The sequence below is a fragment of the Lithobates pipiens genome, unplaced genomic scaffold (assembly GCF_037356315.1).
Source record: "Lithobates pipiens isolate NorthernLeopardFrog02 unplaced genomic scaffold, aLitPip1_a1.2 Scaffold_8, whole genome shotgun sequence".
Classification (NCBI taxonomy): Eukaryota; Metazoa; Chordata; class Amphibia; order Anura; family Ranidae; genus Lithobates; species Lithobates pipiens.
This window is the reverse complement of record NW_027507903.1, coordinates 656,901,559-656,926,690: the sequence shown is the minus strand read 5'-3', so window position 1 is coordinate 656,926,690 and position 25,132 is coordinate 656,901,559. Positions and strand designations below refer to the sequence as shown.

Sequence of the window (25,132 nt, the reverse complement as noted above, 5' to 3'; positions counted from 1 at the left end):
ACTAATCGGCCCATTCACCCCTCTCATATTGTTTTTTGTGTGTAGAAGATGGCCGCCGTTCATGGACACCAGCCACGTGTGTCCTTTTATCTATATCCGTCCCGGTAGTGACGCCAATCCGCAATCGACGGAAGTGACGTTTATCTACCCGACCAACGTCTCCTACGATGCGTTCGGTTGATACCGACGTTACACACGAACGTGCAACGTCCTCGCATAGAGCACGTGTGTACGTTCGTGAGGCCAAAGGAAACACCTACGTCTGGCCAATATAACGTACAAACGTGCACCAGATAGGGGAGGAGCACCTTAAAGGTTCCTCCCCGATCTGCGGAGGTGGAATAGGGGGCCTCGTTCCGATGCAGCGAATGGAGACAGTACCAGAAGGGACTGTGAGAACAGCCCACAAGTCCCTATGGTAGAGCGCCAAACCCCATATCCCAAATGGGGTAATTAGGGGTCGCGCTCGCGTGGTCGCACATTGTGGTCAAGGAATAAAAAAAAAAAACACCTAAGCATTGATGAAATAATAATTACAGTGAACTCAAAATATACATAATTCTTTTTAAGCAAATTAGACTGTTACAGAGAGGCAGATCAAATTTAAGTTGATCAGCCAGTTCATTAATTATTAATTACATCCAAATGCGGTGTGTATAAGATTCAAAACAGACAAAACAACATCCATATATTCAAAAAATATTTACATTTACAAAAATTGGAGGGTTTGGTGGTTCCTCCCGACGCCCTTCTCATGACTCTTGATGTGGAAGCTCTATATTCTAGCATCCCTCACGAGAAGGGCGTCGAGACGATACGCACCTTCCTCCATGAGGAACCACACACCAATTGGAAATATAACGATTTTATCCTCACCCTTCTTGATTTTGTCTTGACGCATAATTGGTTTAGTTTCAATGGGTCCCACTACCTCCAGGTGCAGGGTGTCGCCATGGGTACGTGCTGTGCACCGTCCTATGCGAACCTGTACCTGGGGGGGTGGGAGCGGGAAATTTTCTCAAATGAATCTTTGTCAATATTTACCGATTGTGTGATGTCGTGGATGCGCTATATCGACGATATTTTTGTAATCTGGACGGGAACAACTAGGAGTCTGATAGACTTCATTAAATTCCTTAACATCAACACATACAATTTGAAATTTACCCTAAATATGGATCTTCAAAAAATAACGTTCCTAGACTTAACAATCTTTAAAGACAAAAACAACTGTCTAGCTACAAAATTATATCGCAAGGAAACTGCAGGAAATACTTTACTTCACGCAGCAAGTGCTCATCCCAGTTCATTGGTAAAAAATATTCCTTATGCACAATATGTCAGAATACGTAGAAATTGCACTCATGATAATGACTTTCACAAGGAAGCAGATCTCCTCCGTATACGCCTATTAGCTAGAGGGTATAGTAAATCTCAACTACGAAGGGCGTACAATCGTGCGTACAGAAAACCTAGGAACACTTTATTATACTCAAAGAAAGAATGTAACCCTGAAATACAAAGCAATACAAGATTAATAACACGATTTTCATCTCAACATGAAGAGGTCCGCAATATCCTTACAAACCACTGGCATATTTTACACCAAGATTCGGTAATCAAAAAATACATAGGGAAAAGACCCCAACTGACATTTAGACGCACTACCTCGCTGAGAGATCATTTGGTATCAAGCTTTTATTTACCTAAAGGACGAGATATCAATAATGGCAGGGGTCTGTACAAATGTGGGACCTGCGATTTCTGCCCCTGGGTCAAACAGGGTGCAGAAGTCGCACTTCCTAATGGTGAATTTGTCTATTTAAAATCCAGGGCAGATTGCAAAACACAGGGTGTCATTTATTTAATGACATGCACATGCGGAGCTTTTTATGTCGGAAAGACTATGAGATGTCTTTGGCAACGCATCAAGGACCATGTATATGTATCCTCCAATGGGAAAATGTTAACAACAGTGAGTAGACACATTGATCTATGTCATGCTTTTGATGCAACATGTGTCCTTTTTAGTATCTTAGAGATCATTCCAAAGGATCCACGTGGAGGAAATTGGGACAAACGCATTTTACAACGTGAAACGATTTGGATTGAGAAACTCAATGCTACCCAAGCCCCTGGCCTAAATGAGACTCAATCATACAAGTCTTTTTTGTAGAGTACATCTGTCCCCCCTCCTTTTCTCCTTTCCCCCCCCTTTTTTTTTTTTTTTTGTCTCTCGCTTATATACACAATAACCCAATGCGGAATGTAAATATTTTTTGAATATATGGATGTTGTTTTGTCTGTTTTGAATCTTATACACACCGCATTTGGATGTAATTAATAATTAATGATCTGGCTGATCAACTTAAATTTGATCTGCCTCTCTGTAACAGTCTAATTTGCTTAAAAAGAATTATGTATATTTTGAGTTCACTGTAATTATTATTTCATCAATGCTTAGGTGTTTTTTTTATTTATTTTTTTTTTTTTATTCCTTGACCACAATGTGCGACCACGCGAGCGCGACCCCTAATTACCCCATTTGGGATATGGGGTTTGGCGCTCTACCATAGGGACTTGTGGGCTGTTCTCACAGTCCCTTCTGGTACTGTCTCCATTCGCTGCATCGGAACGAGGCCCCCTATTCCACCTCCGCAGATCGGGGAGGAACCTTTAAGGTGCTCCTCCCCTATCTGGTGCACGTCTGTACGTTATATTGGCCAGACGTAGGTGTTTCCTTTGGCCTCACGAACGTACACACGTGCTCTATGCGAGGACGTTGCACGTTCGTGTGTAACGTCGGTATCAACCGAACGCATCGTAGGAGACGTTGGTCGGGTAGATAAACGTCACTTCCGTCGATTGCGGATTGGCGTCACTACCGGGACGGATATAGATAAAAGGACACACGTGGCTGGTGTCCATGAACGGCGGCCATCTTCTACACACAAAAAACAATATGAGAGGGGTGAATGGGCCGATTAGTCTGCCTCTTTGATTCCCCCTTTACTTTCCTCCTTTACCCAGTGGGAATTTGATCCGTTTTTTGCAACTTGAGGTAATTGGTTTACACAACTTTATATATGCTTTTATTTGATATATTTTTTTCATCTCCTCTAAATCTATTATGGTGTAGGCACTATTAATAGCTTAGTTTTAGCACACACTGCACAATTCCTCCTTGCTGGCCCTCTTTCTCTCTTTGCTGTTTAAATAACTGATGTTTCACTTATATAGTGAGTTCATATATATATATTTTTTCTTATCCTTATGGATATATTTCTTTATATTCTTGGATATTATCTATATATTCTAAAAATCCCCACTTTTTTATGGTTCTTTTTTTTTTTTTATTTTATCTTCTAATTATACAGCTCAGGAGATACCAAAGAGTATCCATCACGGATTTATCTGTGTTCACTTACGCCTCAAGAATTTTTACTAAACACACTGAAGATTTAATCTTTATGAGGTGAATACACCTTTATAGCGATTTCACTAAGTTCAAAAAATATATTTTTTTATTTAACTTTTGTTTATATACTTGCTCAACAATTGTTTTTCTTTTTTCTTCCTCTCCCCCTCTTCTCTCTTCTTTTTCTTGTTTCCCTCTGTGGAGAAAAGTTTTGTGTAATCAATCGTACCAATTTCCTCCTTTGGAAACGGTGATCTCCCTATTTAGGACACCCTTTTACGAAGGAATGTAAGTATCGAGTGGCTGATACTATATGGCATTAAATAGGAATGTTATACCCGCCCCCACATTGTGGTCTCAGGAAAAATCCCCCTCTCTTTCCCCCCCCCCCCCCTTTTTTTTTTTTTTTTTTTTTTTTTTTTTTACACCTTAGTATTTTGATGGGTGATCTAACGAAATTTGTTGGATATATGTATGTTATTTATATGAATGTTTATAGATGTATGTTTTTTCTTTCTAGTATTTTATACATATATCCGTTTTCCTTTTACTCATTTATATTCTCTCCTTAGAATTCAGAACATTATTATCAGCTCCTGAAGAAGTGTCATTGTAGACACGAAACATGTAGAGCACCAAAAATATATGTAACCGTTGACTGTATGATTGATATCCTTGATCCCTCATTTGTATAGATATATACTTTGTTTTTTTCTTTTCCTTTTTTGGAAATTTGAAAAGGTTGTTATTATGCTTGATAGGATGTCAATTAGGTCTTAATTGTGCAATTTTAAGGAGGAAACTTTTTCCCTTTTTTTTGTGTAAAAGGGAAATTGAACTTTTTCCTGTTCTTTTTAAATTGTCTTTTTTATTTTAAATAAATAGAAATAATTATTTTTCATACTGGTTGTGTTTACAACTTTCTTTATGCCTAAAAAGTCCAACTGAACCCACATTTTTTGAGGTCTTTTTGTGTGAAGGTTCTTTCATTTCTTTTTTATTTTTTTCCCCTCATTTCCCCTTTTCCCTGTCAATATTTATATTCACAATGTGCCCAGCAATTACAGCCACTGTGTCCATCATATTCAACCAACTGTGCCCATCATATGCAGCCAACTGTGCTCATCATATTCAGCTAACTGTGCCCAGCAAATGCAGCCACTCTGCCCATCATATGCAGCCAACTGTCCCCATCATATTTAGCTAACTGTGCCCAGCAAATGCAGCCAACTGTGCCCATCATATGTAGGCAACTGTGCCCATCATCTGCAGCTGACTGTGCCCATCATATGCAGCCACTGTGCCCATCATATGCAGCCAACTATGCCGATCATATTCAGCTAACTGCGCCCATCAAATGCAGCCACTTTCCCATCATATGCAGCCAATTGTCCCCATCCTATTCAGCTAACTGTGCCCATCATATGTAGCCAACTGTGCCCATCATATGCAGCCACTGTGCCCATCATATGCAGCCAACTGTGCCCATCATATTCAGCTAACTCTGCCCATCATATGTAGCCAACTGTGCCCAACATATTCAGCCAATTGTGCCCATCATATTCAGCTAAATGTGCCCAGCAAATGCAGCCACTCTGCCCATCATATGCAGCCAATTGTCCCCATCATATTCAGCTAACTGTGCCCAGCAAATGCAGCCAACTGTTCCCATCATATGCAGCTAACTGTGCCCATCATATGCAGCCAAATGTCCCTTTCATATGCAGCCAACTGTCCCCATCATATTCAGCTAACTGTGCCCAGCAAATGAAGCCAACTATGCCCATCATATGCAGCCATCTGTGCCCATTATATGCAGCCAACAGTGCCCATCATATGCAGCCAACTGTGCCCATCATATGCAGCCAACTGTGCCCATCATATTCAGCTAACTGTGCCCAGCAATTACAGCCACTGTGTCCATCATATTCAACCAACTGTGCCCATCATATGCAGCCAACTGTGCTCATCATATTCAGCTAACTGTGCCCAGCAAATGCAGCCAATGTGCCCATCATATGCAGCCAACTGTGCCCATCACATTCAGCTAACTGTGCCCAGCAAATGCAGCCACTCTGCCCATCATATGCAGCCAACTGTCCCCATCATATTCAGCTAACTGTGCCCAGCAAATGCAGCCAACTGTGCCCATCATATGTAGGCAACTTTGCCCATCATCTGCAGCTGACTGTGCCCATCATATGCAGCCACTGTGCCCATCATATGCAGCCAACTATGCCGATCATATTCAGCTAACTGCGCCCATCAAATGCAGCCACTTTCCCATCATATGCAGCCAATTGTCCCCATCCTATTCAGCTAACTGTGCCCATCATATGTAGCCAACTGTGCCCATCATATGCAGCCACTGTGCCCATCATATGGAGCCAACTGTGCCCATCATATTCAGCTAACTCTGCCCATCATATGTAGCCAACTGTGCCCAACATATTCAGCCAATTGTGCCCATCATATTCAGCTAACTCTGCCCATCATATGTAGCCAACTGTGCCCAACATATTCAGCCAATTGTGCCCATCATATTCAGCTAAATGTGCCCAGCAAATGCAGCCACTCTGCCCATCATATGCAGCCAATTGTCCCCATCATATTCAGCTAACTGTGCCCAGCAAATGCAGCCAACTGTGCCCATCATATGTACCCAACTGTGCCCATCATATGCAGCTAACTGTGCCGATCATATGTAACCAACTATGCCCACCATATGCAGCCCACTGTGCCCAGAAAATACAGCCAACTATGCCCATTATATGCAGCCAACTGTGCCCATCATATACAGCTAACTGTAAAGCTTTCATTTGAATCGCATTGAATACAGCGAATGTCTTCATCAGTCCCCATCATATGCAACCAATTGTCCCCATCATATTCAGCTAACTGTGCCCAGTAAATGCAGCCAACTATGCCCATCATAGGTAGCCAACTGTGCCCATCATATGCAGCTAACTGTGCCCATCATATGCAGCTAATGGGTGGCACTGAGGGCACTGGTAGGTGGCATTAGTGGGCACTGGTAGGTGACACTGATGGGCACTGGTAGGTGATGAGCAGCATTATTTATGAGGCACTGATTGGTGACAATGATAGGTAGCACTGTGGGTACTGATGGGTGGCACTGAAGGCACTGGTAGGTGGCAGTGGTGGGCACTGGTAGGTGACACTGATGGGCACTGGTAGGTGATGAGCAGCATTATTGATGAGGCACTGATTGGTGACAATGATAGGTAGCACTGTGGGTACTGATGGGTGGCACTGAAGGCACTGGTAGGTGGCAGTGGTGGGCACTGGTAGGTGACACTGATGGGCACTGGTAGGCGATGAGCAGCATTATTGATGAGGCACTGTTTGGTGAGACTGATAGGTAGCACCATGGGTACTGATGGGTGGCACCGTGGGCACTGGTAGGTGGCACTGTTGGCCACTGGTAAGTGGCACTGTTGTGAACTGGCAGGTGGCACAGGTGGGCACAGATGAGCTGGCGGGTGCTTTTCTTGATCGGGACCGATGTCTCTCTGACAGCAGCTGGTTAACAGTTTTTTGTTCTCCTCATGCTATCAGAACGAGGAGAAAAAATAGTCGATTACCGGCTCTGTTTACATCACATGATCAGCTGTCATTGGCTGACAGCTGACCACGTGGTAAGGGGTCGGGATCGTTCCTTTGGAAAGTCCGGCGGACCAGCACATAGACGGGCGGCATACCGCGCACACCCTGCAGGGGGCGCACAGGCCGCTCAAGCATGCGGGGATGTCTATTGACGCAATCCCGGCAAAGTAGGTCCGCGCTGTAGCCGCCATTTGGCTATAGCGCGGATCTGAAGAAGAAATTTTTTTTTACCGTAACAATCACTTTAGGCTGAGCTCTAGCCTTGAATTCCACGTAGATTCTATTTTTAGCTGACCAAAAAATATTTCTCAATATCACGTGACGTATGTGGCGCCTTCACAACATTCTTTTCTCATTTTTGTCATCTCTTCTTCTGTCCCGTAACCCTGGATGCCGTTCGTTTTCTTGTCTATCTCTTCTGTCTACGAACTCCAGGTAGAGCAGAGTTCAAGAACAAAATGTTCCCGTACTTCCATGTTGGGACTATGAGATGTTCCTGCACATAGGAACGAGGCGTTGGTGGAGAGCTGGACTTCAATTTGAAGGATAGTCCTCAGTTCTGAAACAAAGGTGGCTCCCTTGGAAGAGTAGGAAGAGGTGGACCACAAAGGAGTCCTTGGGGGTCTTGGTGACAGTAGAAAGGTGAGATTGCCACTGGGTAGTTTGCAAATCTCACGGGTCTTTATTTGCCACAAAGTCAAAGAAGTAGCCAATGCCTTTGAACACTTTGCTTTTTTTTTTTCTTTAATACACTATGTATAGCTGGTTGCTAAGGAGCAGGCAGGGAAGCCCTCAATCAATGCAGTCTACCAGTGCCCATCAATGCAGCCTCACCAGTGCCCATCAATGCAGCCTACCAGCGCCCATCAATGCAGTCTACCAGTGCCCATCAATGAAGCCTACCAGCGCCCATCAATGCAGCCTACCAGTGCCCATCAATGCAGCCTACCAGCACCCATCAATGCAGCCTCACCAGTGTCCATCAATGCAGCCTCACCAGCACCCATCAATGCAACCTACCAGCACCCATCAAATGCAGCCTACCAGTGCCCATCAATGCAGCCTACCAGTACCCATCAATGCAGCCTACCAACGCCCATCAAATGCAGCCTCACCAGCATCCATCAATGCAGCCTACCAGCACCCATCAAATGCAGCCTACCAGCACCCAACAAATTCAGCCTCACCAGTGCCCATCAATGCAGCCTACCAGAACCCATCAATGCAGTCTACCAGCGCCCATCAATGGAGCCTCACCAGTGCCCATCAATGCAGCCTACCAGCGCCCATCAATGCAGCCTCACCAGTGCCCATCAATGCAGCCTACCAGCGCCCATCAATGAAGCCTCACCAGTGCCCATCAATGCAGCCTACCAACGCCCATCAAATGAAGCCTCACCAGTGCCCATCAATGCAGCCTACTAGCGCCCATCAAATGCAACCTCACCATTGCCCATCAATGCAGCCCACCAGTGTCCATCAATGCAACCTACCAACGCCCATCAAATGAAGCCCCACCAGTGCCCATCAATGCAGCCTACGAGTGCCCATCAATGCAGCCTCATCAGTGCCCATCAATGCAGCCTACCAGCGCCCATCAAATGAAGCATCACCAGCACCCATCAATGCAGCCTCACCAGTGCCCATCAAATACAGCCTCACCAGTGCCCATCAACGCAGCCTATCAGCACCCATCAATGCAGCTTACCAGCACCCATCAAATGTAGCCTCACCAGTGCCCATCAATGCAGCCTTCCAGCACCCATCAAGTGCAGCCTCACCAGTGCCCATCAATGCAGCCTACCAGCACCCATCAATGCATCCTCACCAATGCCCATCAATGCAGCCTCAGGAGAACCCATCATTGCAGCCTCAGGAGAACCCATCATTGCAGCCTCACCAACTCTCATCAATGCAGCCTACCAGTGCCCATCAGTGAACGTGAAAGTTTGCTTGCTTCCACACATTCAGGAACCGGGACACAGACACAGTCCTCCGTCACTGCTGCACCTCTGACACCATGTGCCAACGGAGCAGTGGATACCTGCTGATGCTGAGACTAAGGCCACGTACACACGGGCGGATTGTCTGCCCAACTAAGTTCGTCAGACAATCCGACAGACAGTCCGTCCTACTTTTGAATGAACGGACTTGACCACACACGATGAACAGACAGTCCGCTGAAAGCTTGCGCGATGACGTGTACAGCACGTACGACGGGACTAGAAAAACGACGTCCAATACACTGCAATGCAACCTTCGGCCGTGTAAATCCTTTCTGAGCATGCGCCATACTTAGTCCGTCCAACTTGCCTACACACGAGCGGACTGTCCGCTGAAACCAAGTTTGGACGGACTGTCTTACGGAAATTCCGAAAGACTAAGTCCGTCAGACTGTCCGCTGAAAAAGTCAGCTGAAGCCCACACACGAGCGGATTGTCCGCTGAAACACGGTTCAGCGGACTAAGTTGGGCAGACAATCCGCCCGTGTGTACGCGGCCTTAGTTGGAGGGAAAAAGTGTCAATAAAAAAACACACAACAAAGTTTTTAAAGTAGTTTATTAGGCAGCTCCGGGAGTCTTCTTCCGACTTCAGGGGTCTTCTCGCCAGGCTCCTCCTCTATCTTCTGCTCTTTTGCCGCTCTTTTGCTAGTGAAGGAGCCCGGCTTTCTCCTTCGACGTCGGCGCCGTCTGGGGGTCTTCTTCCGACTTCGGGGGTCTTCTTCTGACTTTTCCACGCTTTCCGGTTCTTCTTGATGGGCTCCTCCACTATATCTTCTGCTCTTTTGATGCTCTTTTGCTAGTGGAGGAGCCCGGCTTTCTTCTTCTTCTTCCGTCTTCTTTTCTTCCGATGTTGACACAACGCTCTCTCCCGCTGTAATGCCGGGGACACGTTGTGCAGCGACTTATATAGGCATAATAGGCGGGGTCACCGGGGTGATGTCACATGGTGACCCCGCCCCTTATGATGTCACAGGAAAAAGAAGAAAAAGAAGACGACGGCAACAACGAAGGAGAAAGCTGGGCTCCTCCGCTAGCAAAAGAGCAGAAGATAACGGAGACTGCTGAGTCCGGCGAACAATTTTGAGTCAAGACTTCTTTCAAAGTCCATCTGACTTTTGTGAAGAAAAAGTCCGCCGGAGCCCCCACACACGGTCGAGTCCAATCGTGTGTATGCGGCATAAGAGTGCCATTAAATCATCCAGAATTTTTATTTTACTTTATTGGTTCTAGCTTGCTAGTAGCGGGTTGGACCCCCCTTTGCCTTCATTCTTTGTGCTATACATTATCTCACAAAAGTGAGTACACCCCTCACATTATAGTAAATCTTTTCTTCTATCTTTTCATGTGACAACACTGAAGAAATGACACTTGTCTACAATGTAAAGTAGTGAGTGTACAGCTTGTATAACAGTGTAAATTTGCCGTCCCCTCAAAATAACTCAACACACAGCCATTAATGTCTAAACCGCTGGCAACAAAAATCAGTACACCTTTAAATGAAAATGTCCAAATTGGGCCCAAAGTGTCAATATTTTGTGTGGCCGCCATTATTTTCCAGCACTGCCTTAACCCTCTTGGGCATGGAGGTCACCAGAGCTTCACAGGTCGGCAATGGAGTCCTCTTCCCCTCCCCCATGACGACATCACGGAGCTGGTGGATATTAGAGACCTTGCGCTCCTCCACCTTCAATTTGAGGATGCCCCACAGATGATCAATAGGGTTTAGGTCTGGAGACATGATTGGCCAGTCCATCACCTTTACCCTCAGCTTCTTTAGCAAGGCAGTGGTTGCCTTGGAGGTGTGTTTGGGGTCAGTATCATATTGGAATACTGCCCTGCGGTCCAGTCTCCAATGGGAGGGGATCATGCTCTGCTTCAGTATGTCACAGTACATGTTGGCATTCATGTTCACTTAATGATCTGTAGCTCCCCAATGCTGGCATCACTAATGCAGCCCCAGACCATGACACTCCCACCACCATGCTTGACTGTAGACAAGACACACTTGTCTTTGTCCTCCTCACCTGGTTGCCCCCACACACGCTTGTCACCATCTGACACCAAATACGTTTGTCTTGATCTCATCAGACCACAGGACATGGTTCCAGTAATCCATGCCCTTAGTCTGCTTCTCTTCAGCAAACTGTTTGTGGTCTTCCTTGTGCATCATCTTTAGAAGAGGCTTCCTTCTGGGACGACAGCCATGCAGACCAATTTGATGCAGTGTGCGGCGTATGGTCTGAGCACTGACAGGCTGACCCCCCACCCCTACAACCTCTGCAGCAATGCTGGCAGCACTCATACGTCTATTTCCCAAAGACAACCTCTGGATATGACGCTGAGCACGTGACCTCAACTTCTTTGGTGGACCATGGAGAGGCCTGTTCTGAGGGGATCCTGTCCTTTTATACCGCTGTATGGTCTTGGCCACTGTGCTGCAGCTCAGTTTCAGGGTCTTGGCAATATTATTGTAGCCTAGGCCATCTTTATGTAGAGCAACAATTCTTTTTTTCAGATCCTCAGAGAGTTCTTTGCCATGAGGTGCCATGTTGAACCTCCAGTGACCAGTATGAGAGAGTGAGAGCGATAACACCAAATTTAACACACCTGCTCCCCATTCACACCTGAGACCTTGTAATACTAATGAGTCACATGACACCGAGGAGGGAAAATGGCCAATTGGGCCCCATTTGGACATTTTCACTTAGGGGTGTACTGACTTTTGTTGCCAGCGGTTTAGACATTAATGGCTGTGTGTTGAGTTATTTTGAGGGGACAGGAAATTTACACTGTTATACAAGCTGTACACTCACTACTTTACATTGTAGACAAGTGTCATTTCTTCAGTGTTGTCACATGAAAAGATAGAAGAAAAGATTTGCATAACTGTGAGGGGTGTACTCACTTTTGTGAGATACTGTAGCTACAACAAGGTGTTTGAAACGTTCCTCAGAGATTTTCCTCCATAGTGACATGATGGCAGTTGCTTCAGATTTGTCGGCTGCGCATTCACAATGCCGATCTCCCGTTCCACCTCATCCCAATGGTGCTCTATTGGATGAGATGTGGTGAGTGTGGAGGCCATTGTATGAGATGTGGTGAGTGTGGAGGCCATTGGATGAGATGTGGTGAGTGTGGAGGCCATTGGATGAGATGTGGTGAGTGTGGAGGCCATTGGATGAGATGTGGTGAGTGTGGAGGCCATTGGATGAGATGTGGTGAGTGTGGAGGCCATTGGATGAGATGTGGTGAGTGTGGAGGCCATTGGATGAGATGTGGTGAGTGTGGAGGCCATTGGATGAGATCTGGTGAGTGTGGAGGCCATTGGATGAGATGTGGTGAGTGTGGAGGCCATTGGATGAGATCTGGTGAGTGTGGAGGCCATTGGATGAGATCTGGTGAGTGTGGAGGCCATTGGATGAGATCTGGTGAGTGTGGAGGCCATTGGATGAGATCTGGTGAGTGTGGAGGCCATTGGATGAGATGTGGTGAGTGTGGAGGCCATTGGATGAGATCTGGTGGGTGTGGAGGCCATTGGATGAGATGTGGTGAGTGTGGAGGCCATTGAATGAGATCTGGTGAGTGTGGAGGCCATTGGATGAGATCTGGTGAGTGTGGAGGCCATTGGAGGACAGTGACCTCATTGTCCGGTGGTGAGATGATCAGAGCTTTGTGACATGGTCAATTATCCTGCTGGAAGGAGCCATCAGAAGATGGGGACAGTGTAGTCATAAAGGGATGGGCATGGTCAGCAACAATACTCAGGGAGGCCGTGGTGATTAAATCATGATCAATGGGTACTAAGGGGCCCAAAGTGTGCCAAGAAAATATCCCCCCCCCACCATTACACCCCCACCACCAGCGGTGTAACTAGAACCCTCGGGGCTCCAATGTAAGAGACCATGGAGGGCTCCCCTGACCTCTGGACAAGGCTCCTTTCTCCAAGCCCCCGCCCACACTTCTCTTCCTCTCCTCTCCCACCCACAGGCATTCAGCGGCTGCAGGAGGAAAATGGAGAGATGAGTTCCTCTATGTCGGTGTTTCTCAATCTTTTTCCAGTCAGGACACCCTTGAAGTACACCCCTAGGGGAATGGGGCTGCACTGCAACCCCCCTGCAACTGTGTGCATTGCATGCTGTTACAGCATAGTGATGATGCATTTAAGGGGTTAAAACAGGTGGTCAGTAGGCAACATATTGCCTCTTTACCGGCTGTCAATTGCCTCTGAAAAGTGATCTGAGCATGGATCACTTTTTGGAGGAACAATATTTTACAGAAAATGTGCATACATACATGTAAACACACACACACATATTTATATATAAATGCACATATGCACGCACATATAAACCAGTGGCGGCTGGTGCTCAAAATTTTTAGGGGGGCGCAAACTGAAAAGTTCTGAAAAAAACATCAATTACAGCCACTGTGCCCATCAATTGTAGCCACTGTGCCATCAAACGCCACCACTGTGCCTATCAAATGCCCCCACTGTGCCATCAAATGATGCCATTGTGCCCATCAAACTCTGCCGCTGTGTCATCAAATGCCACCAGTGTGCCCATCAAATTCTGCCACTGTGCCATCAAATGCCGCCACTGTGCCATCAAATGATGTCATTGTGCCCATCAAACTCTACCGCTGTACCCTCAAATGCCGCCAGTGTGCCCATCAAATGCTGCCAGTGTACCCATCAAACACTGCCACTGTGCCATCAAATGCCGCCACCGTGCCCATCAAATGCTGCCACTGTACCCATCAAATGTTGCCACGGTGCCATCAAACGCCACCACTGTGCCCATCAAATGTCACCATTGTGCCCATCAAATGCTGCCATTGTGCCCATCAAACTCTGCTGCTGTGCCATCAAATGCCGCCAGTGTGCCCATCAAATGCTGCCAATGTACCCATCAAACGCTGCCACTGTGCCATCAAATGCCACTGTGCCCATCAAATGCTGCCAGTTGTACCCATAAAACGCTGCCACTGTGCCATTAAATGCCACCAGTGTGCCCATCAAATGCTGCCAGTGTATCCATCAAATGCTTCCACTGTGCCATCAAATGCCGCCACTGTGCCCATCAAATGTTGCCACTGTGCCCATCAAGCTCTGCCACTGTGCCATCAAACGCTGCCACTGTGCCATCAAATGCCGCCACTGTGCCCATCAAATGTTGCCACTGTGTCATCAAATGTCACCATTGTGCCCATAAAATGCTGTCATTGTGCCCATCAAACTCTGCTGCTGTGCCCTCAAATTCCGCCAGTGTGCCCATCAAATGCTGCCAGTGTGTCCATCAAACACTGCCACTGTGCCATCAAATGCCACTGTGCCCATCAAATGCTGCCAGTTGTACCCATCAAATGCTGCCACTGTGCCATCAAATGCCACCAGTGTGCCCATCAAATGCTGCCAGTGTATCCATCAAACGCTTCCACTGTGCCATCAAATGCTGCCACTGTGCCCATCAAGCTCTGTCACTGTGCCATCAAATGCCACCACTGTGCCATCAAATGCTGCTACTGTGCCCATTAAATGCTGCCACTGTGCCCTTAAAATGCTGCCAGTGTGCCCATCAATGCTGCCACTGTGCCCATTAAATGCTGTCACTGTGCCCTTAAAATGCTGCCAGCGTGCCCATCAATGCTGCCACTGTGCCCATGAAATTCTGCCACTGCGACATCAACTGCTGGCAGCGTGCCATCAAATGCTGCCACTGTGAATCCCTCCCCGCCCGCTTGCCGTCTGCCCAGCACTTACCCTGTGTTGGTGGGGCAGTCGGTGACGGGTACAAGCGGGGCCCTCCGTGTGTCTCCTGCCCTCCTCATCTCCCGTCCTTGCCTTCTGATAGGCGTCCGTGCACCTATCGTTTCAACCATACACACGCATATATGAACACACACACACACTCACATACATGCACACACACATGCATACAGACACATACATACATGCACACACACATGCATACATACACATATGAAGCGCTTGTTTTTACTCTGTAGAATGTAAGTGCAATTCTTGTGTTTACACCAATAAATATTCCTTGTGGAATGACGCCATGTGCCCCGCTCTTCCTCTCTTTTCCCATTATGGTTGGGCTTATTTTCCCGTTTGTTTTACCTGCCTTCTCCATCGTTTTGGAATACATTCGGGGACTTGTCTGCGTCCCTTTTTTTGTTTACACCTCAGACATTCATTTCTCAGGGAACACGTGTCTCTATTTATATTGCATTTTTTCATATGTCAATTTTATATTTGATATTGATCGTTATTTGCTTGGTGCTGCACATTTTCCATATACATTTCTGTTTATTTTACACTTTTGCGCTGGCTGCTATTGTGTAGACAGAGCGGTATATTTAGTTTTTTAGATCACGTGATGTAAACAGAAGATCAGTCATTTTTTTTTTTTTGTTATCCTCATGCTGACAGCGCGATGAAAAAAAAAATCCGATCACTGACTTCTGTGCAAGGAACATCAGTCCCAAAGAGGAAGAGGCAAAGCCGCCTCATCTGTACCCACCAGTACCACCTGCCAGTGCCCACAGTGCCATAAATCAGTGCCCACCAGTGCATAACAGTGCCAACAATCAGTACCACCTATCATTGCCTACAAATGCCACCTATCAATGCCCACCAGGGGTGCCAATCAGTGCCTCATCAGTGCCACCTAACAGTGCTGCCTATAAGTGTCACCTACCAGTGCCAATCAGTGCCCATCACTGCCAGCTATCAGTGCCCATCACTGCCAGCTATCAGTGCCACCTATTAGTGCACTTCAGTGCCACCTATCAATGCCATTCAGTGCCACCCATCAGTGCCACCTATCAGTGCCCACCAGTGGCACCTCTCAGTGCCCACCAGTGACGCCTATTAGTGCCCATTAGTGTCACCTTATCAGTGCCCATCAGTGCAGCCTGTCAGTGCCCATCAGTGCCGCCTTATCAGTGCCCATCACTGCAGCTTATCAGTGCAGCCTCATCACTGCCCACCAGTGCCACCTATTAGTGCCCATCAGTACTGCCTTATCAGTGCCCATCAGTGCAGCCTTATCAGTGCAGCCTATCGGTGCCCATCACTGCAGCTTATCAGTGCCCATCAGTGCAGCCTCATCAGTGCCCACCAGTGCCACCTATTAGTGCCCATCAGTACCACCTTATCAGTGCCCATCAGTGCAGCCTATCAGTGCCCATCACTGCAGCTTATCACTGCAGTCTCATCAGTGCCCACCAGTGCCGCCTATTAGTGCCCATGAGTGCCGCCTTATCAGTGCAGCTTATCAGTGCCCATCCCTGCAGTCTATCAGTGCCCACCAGTGCCACCTCATCAGTGCTCACCAGTGCTGTCTATTAGTGCCCATCAGTGCTGTCTTATCAGTGCCCATCAGTGCAGCCTATGGGGGCCCATCACTGCAGCCTATCAGTACCCACCAGTGATGCCTATTAGTGTCCATTAGTGTCACTTTATCAGTGCCCATCAGTGAAGCCTGTCAGTGGCCATCAGTGCCACCTTATCAGTGCCCATCACTGCAGCTTATACGTGCAGCCATATCACTGCCCACCAGTGCCACCTATTAGTGCCCATCAGTACTGCCTTATCAGTGCCCATCAGTGCAGCCTCATCAGTGCCCACCAGTGCCACCTATTAGTGCCCAGCAGTGCCGCCTTATCAGTGCAGCCTATCGGTGCCCATCACTGCAGCTTATCAGTGCCCATCAGTGCAGCCTCATCAGTGCCCACCAGTGCCACCTATTAGTGCCCATCAGTACCACCTTATCAGTGCCCATCAGTGCAGCCTATCAGTGCCCATCACTGCAGCTTATCACTGCAGCCTCATCAGTGCCCAATAGTGCCGCCTATTAGTGCCCATGAGTGCCGCCTTATCAGTGCAGCTTATCAGTGCCCATTCCTGCAGCCTATCAGTGCCCACCAGTGCCACCTCATCAGTGCTCACCAGTGCTGTCTATTAGTGCCCATCAGTGCTGCCTTACCAGTGCCCATCAGTGCAGCCTATGGGGGCCCATCACTGCAGCCTATCAGTACCCACCAGTGCCACCTAATCAGTGCTCATCAGTGCCACCTATTAGTGCCCATCAGTGCAGCCTATCAGTGGCCATCACTGCAGCCTATCATTGCCCATCAATGCTGCCTCATCAGCGTACATCAATGAAGAAGAAAAATTACCCATTTGCAAAATGTATTAATAAAATATAAAACAATTTATATATATATATATATATATATATATATATATATATATACTGTATATATTAAATTTAGGTCTTTTTAAAATTTTTTAACAAGAAATAAAAAGCCCAGAGGTGATCAAATACCACCAAAATAAAGCTCCATTTATGGGAAAAAAAATGATAAAAATGTGATTTGAGTACAGTATTGTATGACAGCGCAGTCTGGGCAGGAGGGGGGTTTAATTGCACAGTAAGCAAGTCGTTAATGTCTAAACTACTGGCAACAAAAGTGAGTACACCCTTGTTTTTTTTTTTGGGGGTCCAACGGGCGGCGTGATTGACAAAGGATCTACATCAGGGGACATTTTTTAATAAAAAAAAAAAAAAAGGAATTGTCAAAAATTGGTGTACTATCTTTACTCACCTTTTACACTTTTTCCGGTGAATGGGTAGGGGTACAGTACCTCATACTCATTTACAAGGGAGAGGGGAGGGCAGGATCTGGGGACCCCCTTGTTAAAAGGGGGCTTCCAGATTCCAATAACTCCCCCATCCACAGATCCCCACAACCACCGTCCAGGGTTGTGGGGCAGAGGACCTTTTACCAATCAATATGGGATGGAGGTGCTTTGGGTTGGGGGAAGGGGCTGTGTCCGTGTCTGCTCTGCATAGCCAATAATGTTCAGATAAGGTTCTGGTATGGATTTCGGGGGGACCCCACGCCATTTTTTTTTGGTATTTTTTGTTTTGTTTTGTTTTTTATTGCCGGCATACAGCTGATGAGTCGGTTGTTAAGGACGCAGTGACCGGCTTCCTTGACCCGTCCTTAAAAAAAACAGCTATCCTTTACAAAGATATTGAATCCGTCAATCAATTTTGTTTTCACCGATTCAAATTCCAATTGTTCTGAAAATGTGGTCTTCGTTAGAAAAATAAAGACACCTAACAAATTTTTGTCGATTCTGCACAAGTCGCGCTCACCCAAAGTCCCCCATCAAGTCGCGAGGGTAAAGTCGTAACGGAAATCACAGGATTTTTAGGTTGCACAAGTGTGAATGAGGCCTCGGGGCCACCTAGTGCCCAAAGGAGGAAGCTGCATCGTGGGTTGACCCCACTGAAGACTTCAGAAATGATACAATCTAAGGATAAAATTTTTTAAATAGAATCAAATACTGCCGGATGGGGGGATGGGAACACAAGTATGCAGTCTGGAGTTGGGCTTTGGTCTAAAAGCCGTGAAGTCAAACGATTAGAAAACATTTTTGCCTCTCGGGGGAAAACAACATCTGACAGTGGAGGAACCAGGTGGACCTGTTCCAATGGTCACAACCCATAATCCGTTCCACCACATTCCTGTAGTCTTGTAGAGCTACAATCTACACCTGCCATGTGCCCTCTGGTATGGGAACATGACAGTCAGTTATTTCCTCTACAGTGGGCTCACTAGGGTTGGTGTCACCTGTTGCAGTAAAACATGGCGTCACCCACCTGCCACCGCCTTAGTACATACTAGGGTTGCACCCATATTGTTTTTTTATTGGCGAGTAGGAGTACCATAACTTTCGGACAAGTACCGAGTACTGATACTTTGCTGTGCGATTTGTGTTAATACAAAATGAATGGGTGCAAATCCCCTATCGCTCCTGTGTGTGTGTATAGAAGCAAAAGCGCCATCTAGTGGGCAGTTTATTAAAAAAATTTTAATTCACTTTAAAGCAGAGTTCCACCCAAAAATGGAACTTCTGCTTTTCCAGCCCCCCTCCCTCCGGTGTCACATTTGGCACCTTTCAGGGGGGAGCAGATACCTGTCTAATACACATATTTGCTCCCACTTCCGGCAGATTCTGCGGTGATCTACGCCATGTCCGGCCCCTCCTCGCCCCCCCATCTTCAGGTCACAGAAGACAGCAGGGACCAGTGAGGACATGCAGCACGACATGCGCAGTAGGGAACCGGGCTGTGAAGCCGCAAGTCTTCACTTTCTGATTCCCTTACCACAGATGCCGGTGCCTCCACCTGGGAGCCGAAGGGACAGATCGGCTTCGGGTGAGGACGTTGCGGGCCCCCTGGACAGGTAAGTGTCCTAATATTAAAAGTCAGCAGCTGCAGTATTTATAGAAGAGGGACGAGGGCCAGATTCAGCCTGGGGGCCTTGGGTTTGACACTAAGGATGAGCCCGATGTTCGGGTCGAACACAAGTTAGACTCGAACATCGGGTGTTCGCCTGTTTGCCGAATAGCGAAACAATTTGGGGTGTTCGCGGCAAATTCGAAAGCTGCGGAACACCCTTTAAAAGTCTATGGGAGAAATCAAAATTGCTAATTTTAGAGGCTAATATGCAAGTTATTGTCATAAAAAGGTTTTGGGGACCCGGGTCCTGCCCCAGGGGACATGTATCAATGCAGAAATAAGTTTTAAAAACTGACATTTTTCCAGGAGCAGTGATTTTAATAATGCTTAAAGTGAAACAATAAAAGTGAAATATTCCTTTAAATTTCGTTCCTGGGGGGTGTCTATAGTATGCCTGTAAAGTGACACATTTTTCCCGTGTTTAGAACAGTCCCGCAGCAAAATGACATTTCTAAAGGAAAAAAAAGTAATTTAAAATTAATAGCAGCTATAGTGAATTGTCGGGTCTCTGCAATACAGATAAAAGTCATTGAAAAAAATGGCATGGGATCCCCCCAGTCCATTACCAGGCCCTTTGGGTCTGCTATGAATATTAAAGGGAACCCCGAACAAAAATGAAAATAAAAATGGTGTGGGGGTCCCACCAAGAATCCATACCGGACCCTTATCCGAGCACACAACCTGCCAGGCCTCAGGAAAAGGTGGGGGGGGCAAGAGAGTGCCTCCCCTCCTGAACCGTACCAGGCCACATGCCCTCAACATGGGAAGGGTGCTTTGGGGTAGCCCCCCAAAGTACCTTGTCCCCATGTTGATGCGGACAAGGGCCTCATCCACACAACCCTTGCCCGGTGGTTGTGGGGGTCTGCGGGTGGGGCTTTTTTTTTTGGAAACTGGAAGCCCCGTTTAACAAGGGGACCCCCATATCCCATCCTCCCCCTTGTGTGAAATGGTAACGAGGTTCAAATGTACCCCTACCATTTCACAAAGAAAGTGTCAAAATTTTAAAAAAGACAAGACACAGCTTGGGACAAGTCCTTTATTAAAAAAATTTAAAAATAAAAATGTCCCACGAAGTCCATTCATCTTTTCTCGCCCAGAGGACGGACCGAAAAAGAAAAAAAAACAAAAACAAAGCCGCGGCCGATGGGAGACACCCACCGTATGATGCATCTTCATTTTGACAGTTCTTATATAACTGAGGGCGGGGCCACACGGTGACATTCCTGGGTGACCCGGCCCCCCTCTGATGCCCAGGGACTTCCCCATGGCTTTCCAGAGGCGTCAGAGGGGGGCGGGGTCACCCGTTTATGTGTCAAAGTGAAGACGCGTCATACAGCGGGTGCCTGCCATAGAGGCGGATCGGCGCAGTGAGAGAAGATGAATGGACTTTGTGGGACATTTTCATTTTTTAATAAAGGACTTGTCCCCAAGCTGTGTCTTGTCTTTTTTTTTAAAATATTTACGCTTTTTTGTGAAATGGTAGGGGTACATTTGTACCCTATTACAACTTTACACAGAGGGGGAGACCAGGATCTCAGGTCCCCTTGTTAAAGGGGGCTTCCAGATTCCGATAAGCCCCCCGCCCGCAGACCCCCACAACCACCAGGCAAGGGTTGTGGGGATGAGGCCCTTGTCCCTATCAACATGAGGACAAGGTGCTTTGGGGTGCTACCCCAAAGCACCCTCCCCTTGCTGAGGGCATGTGGCCTGGTACGGTTCATGGGGGGGTGCTCTGTCTCGTCCCCCCTCTTTTCCTGCGACCTGACAAGTATTGTGCTTGGATAAGGGTCTGGTATGGATTGTTGGGGGGCCCCTACATCATTTTTTTTTACATTTTGCCACGGGGTTCCCCTTCAGGTCTGGTATGGATTTTGAGGGGGACCCCTACACCATTTAAATCTAAATTTTGAGGGGGACCCTTACACCATTAAAAAACATTTGAAAAAAATGGCACAGGGTTCCCCTTAATATCCATACCAGACCTGAAGGGCCTGGTATGGAATTTGGGGGGACACCCACACAATTTTTTTTTTCAATTTTGGTTCGGGGTTCCCCTTAATATTCATACCAGACCCAAATATCCTGGTAATGGACTGGGGGGATCCCATGCCGTTTTTTTTCAATGACTTTTATCTGTATTGCCGAGACCGACAATTCATTATATTCATTATTATATAATTCATTACATTACTTTTTTTCCTTTAGAAATGTCATTTTGCTCTCGGACTGTTGTAAACACTGGAAACATTCACTATAGCTGCTATTAATTTTAAATTACTTTTTTTTCCTTTAGAAATGTCATTTTGCTGCGGGACAGTTCTAAACACGGGAAAAATGCGTCACTTTACAGACATACTATAGACACCCCCCAGGTATTAAATTTAAAGGAATAGTTCACTTTTATTGTTTCACTTTAAGCATTATTAAAATCACTGCTCCCGAAAAAAACAGCCATTTTTAAAACTTTTTTTTGCATTGATACATGTCCCCTGGGGCAGGACCCCGGTCCCCAAACACTTTTTATGACAATAACTTGCATATTAACCCTTAAAATTAGCACTTTTGATTTTTCATGTTCGTGTCTCATAGACTTTAACGGTGTTCGAACAAATTTTTTGCCTGTTCGCATGTTCTGCTGCGAACCGAACTGGGGGGGGGGGGGGGGGGTGTTTGGCTCATCCCTATTTGACACATGTGGTCTAGTCTTTTTAGGATTTATTGCAGAAGAATTTAACGGGAGGAAGGGGTTTCGGGTCACTGGATACTCCAAAACAATCCACAACTAAAACACAAAGGCAACTTCTCTCTAGTTCCTCAATAGCAACTTCTAGGGAGGTAGCAGGGAACAGTCTGCAGATTTAGGGCCCCTCAGCTGCAGACCACAGGACAATCTCTGGCCAGTGGTTCCCTTTTCTCTTCTGTGCAACCATAAGTCCCCAGTAAGATCTCTACTTACAGTGTCCCAGAAGCTGTTTGCCACCCAGACTACACAGGTGGATCCTTAGGGAAGTACATGCCAAAGTCCTCCTCCAGACCTGGACCTGGAAGTATTGTCCTTCAGTAGATATCTCTCTTCAGGACCTCAGCCAAGCCCAAACCCTATTCTCTCGTCTCAGTCATCAATTGCCATCCTAGGGGCAGCACCCCAGGGGTTCTGGAATCCTCCCTGATGAGGAGAAGAAGAACACTCTGCTAAGGCCTCCTGTCTAATTATCACCCCCCCAGCCACCTTCTGGATGCCCCTTTTAGGGATTGGCGGGGGCTTGATAATTATTGAACCGATCATTTGAATCCCATTACCTATGCTCTGGATGCTTCTTCCAGAGGCAAAGGGAAGCAATCAAATCCTCAGATTAGGAACCCTTATCAGATCAAAACAATCAACGGCCACTCTACTCACTACAGAGGGGCCAAAACAACTTATATTTAATTAGGGGGGTGCTACTATTTTTTATTTTTGTCTTTTTATTTTTGAATTAAATTATTTCCTTTTATACAGAGAAATAAAAAATATTTCATTTTGGGCCAGGTCTACCCTGTGTCACGTACCTGATGGTAGAGCCCGATGTGCAGAGGAAGGCCTTTCATACAACTCCAGTACATGGACCACTGCTAGTGAGACAGTGACTATGAGAGCTCGGTGAGGTATGAGTGCCTGTAGAGCAGGGATATGCAATTAGCGGACCTCCAGCTGTTGCAAAACTACAATTCCCATGAGGCATAGCAAGACTCTTAGAGGCACAAGACATGACAGCCAGAGGCAGAGGCATGTTGGGACTTGTAGTTTAGCAACAGCTGGAGGTCCGCTAATTGCATATCAATGCTGTAGAGTGTCCAGCAAACCGCATGGATGAAAAGCAGTTGCTTCACCAGGAATGGATCAGATGGCCAACACAGCAGATGGCAGCAGGAACAGCAGACCCTGGACTTGGCAGACAGCAGGCTAGCAGTTGTTTGGTTGGCAGGTGGCTGATCACATGATCAGGGTAGACTGATAACACGTGGCAGGCGGATGAACATCGATGACCAGGTAAGTAGCATATGGAGCGTGGAGTTCAGCAGATAGTTAAACAGCATGCATTGTCAGGCAAGCCAGATCAGGTACAGGCATGGACAGCAGGCAGGAGAATAGTCAGGATACAAGCTGAGGTCAGCAACACTGGAGCAGGCAGTTGAGCAATAAGCAAGCAGAATCCAAAGAAAGGCTGAGGTCAAGGCGTTCAGTGTTCATGTGTGATCAGGACAAGCTGGGTCAATCACAGGATTCAAGTGCAGGCACGCACATAGGAACACAGGAAGAGCTGCAGATCAGACAAAACTGGCTAGTATAGCTGCTGCATTTGAATAGTCCACTTAGCGCCAGCGTCAGTGGGGGGTGCACGCGTGCCCGTGTATACGCACATGCACGCACATATGGTTTTTGAAAAGTTAAGTTGCCTGAAGCCACAGTTGGGTTTCGGGACTATTTTTCTACATTTCGGGTTCTCCTTGACCGCAGGTGTCACTGTCATCGCCGGCAAGAGTAGAAACACAGTCTAGCTGGGTGCACTGAATGCCACTTATCTCTCTTAACCAGCCCAGTGGGAGTGTTTTCCTGCTGTGCATTCTGGGGGGTGGTATTTAAGGTAATGACATCATGTTAACGGGGAATATTTTCTGTCTGTTAGGTTCTGGTGGTCCTTCTGACCGAGTCCCATGGCCCTCCTGGCCTGGGGTGTGGAACTATGCATCCTGAGTCCCGGGGCCGGCTGGCCCGAAGCAACACAACTGCAGGGACAGGCCCCGAGTGAGTTACGGGACCTACTGATCCAAGAAAGGTCCAGTGCCGTCTCATCTGAAGGGAGAGGCCCAGCAACTGAAGAACCACAAGGAAGGACTCTTTCAGGAGAAGACCGTGCGCAAGGCTGGTTTCTCTGAAGGAGCCTGGGGGCTTAGTTGAAGGACGCTACCTGGATCAACACTCATACGGTATCACCGGATCGGCTGAGAGAACCTGGTACCGTATATCAGTTCTTTACATTTATTCACATCCCTCAGTAACGCTCAAGTGTATCTCACAAGTCTGTGGCAGAGACTTTGTCAAGCATCCCACCAGCTGCTAGGCCTAGTGAGAGAGGTCTATCCGGGGGAAGCTAAATCCAGTTGTGAAACAGTTTGTATTCCCTGGATTTTCTCTAAAGACTTCCATCTTGCAATCTAAGTGCCTGAACTCACTCCTAACCCTCTAACATTTATTGAGAATTTTTTTTTTGTTCTAAATAAATAACCCGAAAGAGGATTCAGTGTCAGTTTCCACTTTCTTTGGGCCATCTACCACGGGAACCCTCAAGATGGAGAAGAAAACAAGCGAGGTAACAGTAAGCCCAAATAAAACCAGCAGCTCCTTCGGGGGTCAGTGCTACAATGGTAATGCATGTCCTAATGAGTGTAGCACCCTCTAGTTAGGTAGGTGCTAGAGTGAGAATTTTTCTGGCAGAGTAATAAAATTTAGGCAGGCCTAGCTGATGGCAGGGTCTGTTTGTTTTCATTCTGGGCTGGGAGTGGCTCAAGGTAGCAGCTGGGGACTCACAGGTAGCATTACTGTCTCCTCCCTCTTCTTTCTAGAAGGTGCTGGAAGGAAAGGGAGAAAGGAGAGGTGGAGTTGCCTGGGGTATCTTGAGGAGCCTTGACCAATCCCCAAATTGGATTGGCAGGGGGCAGGCCTCCTTGGAATACCTGGGGTCAGCCCAGCTGGGGAGGAGTTGTCGGGTGGAAAGCTGAAG

General features: G+C 46.9%; 1 protein-coding gene across 1 annotated transcript in view; it reads left to right on the top strand.

Annotated features, from left to right (window-relative positions):
• Positions 1-23,382: 23,382 nt before the first annotated feature.
• The window catches only part of LOC143962479 (uncharacterized), a 61,386-nt gene continuing 59,636 nt past the window's right edge, over positions 23,383-25,132 (top strand). Inside the window, exon 1 of the mRNA XM_077471754.1 lies at positions 23,383-23,400. Coding sequence (XP_077327880.1) covers positions 23,383-23,400 — 18 coding nt within the window. The remainder of the gene's footprint in view (positions 23,401-25,132) is intronic.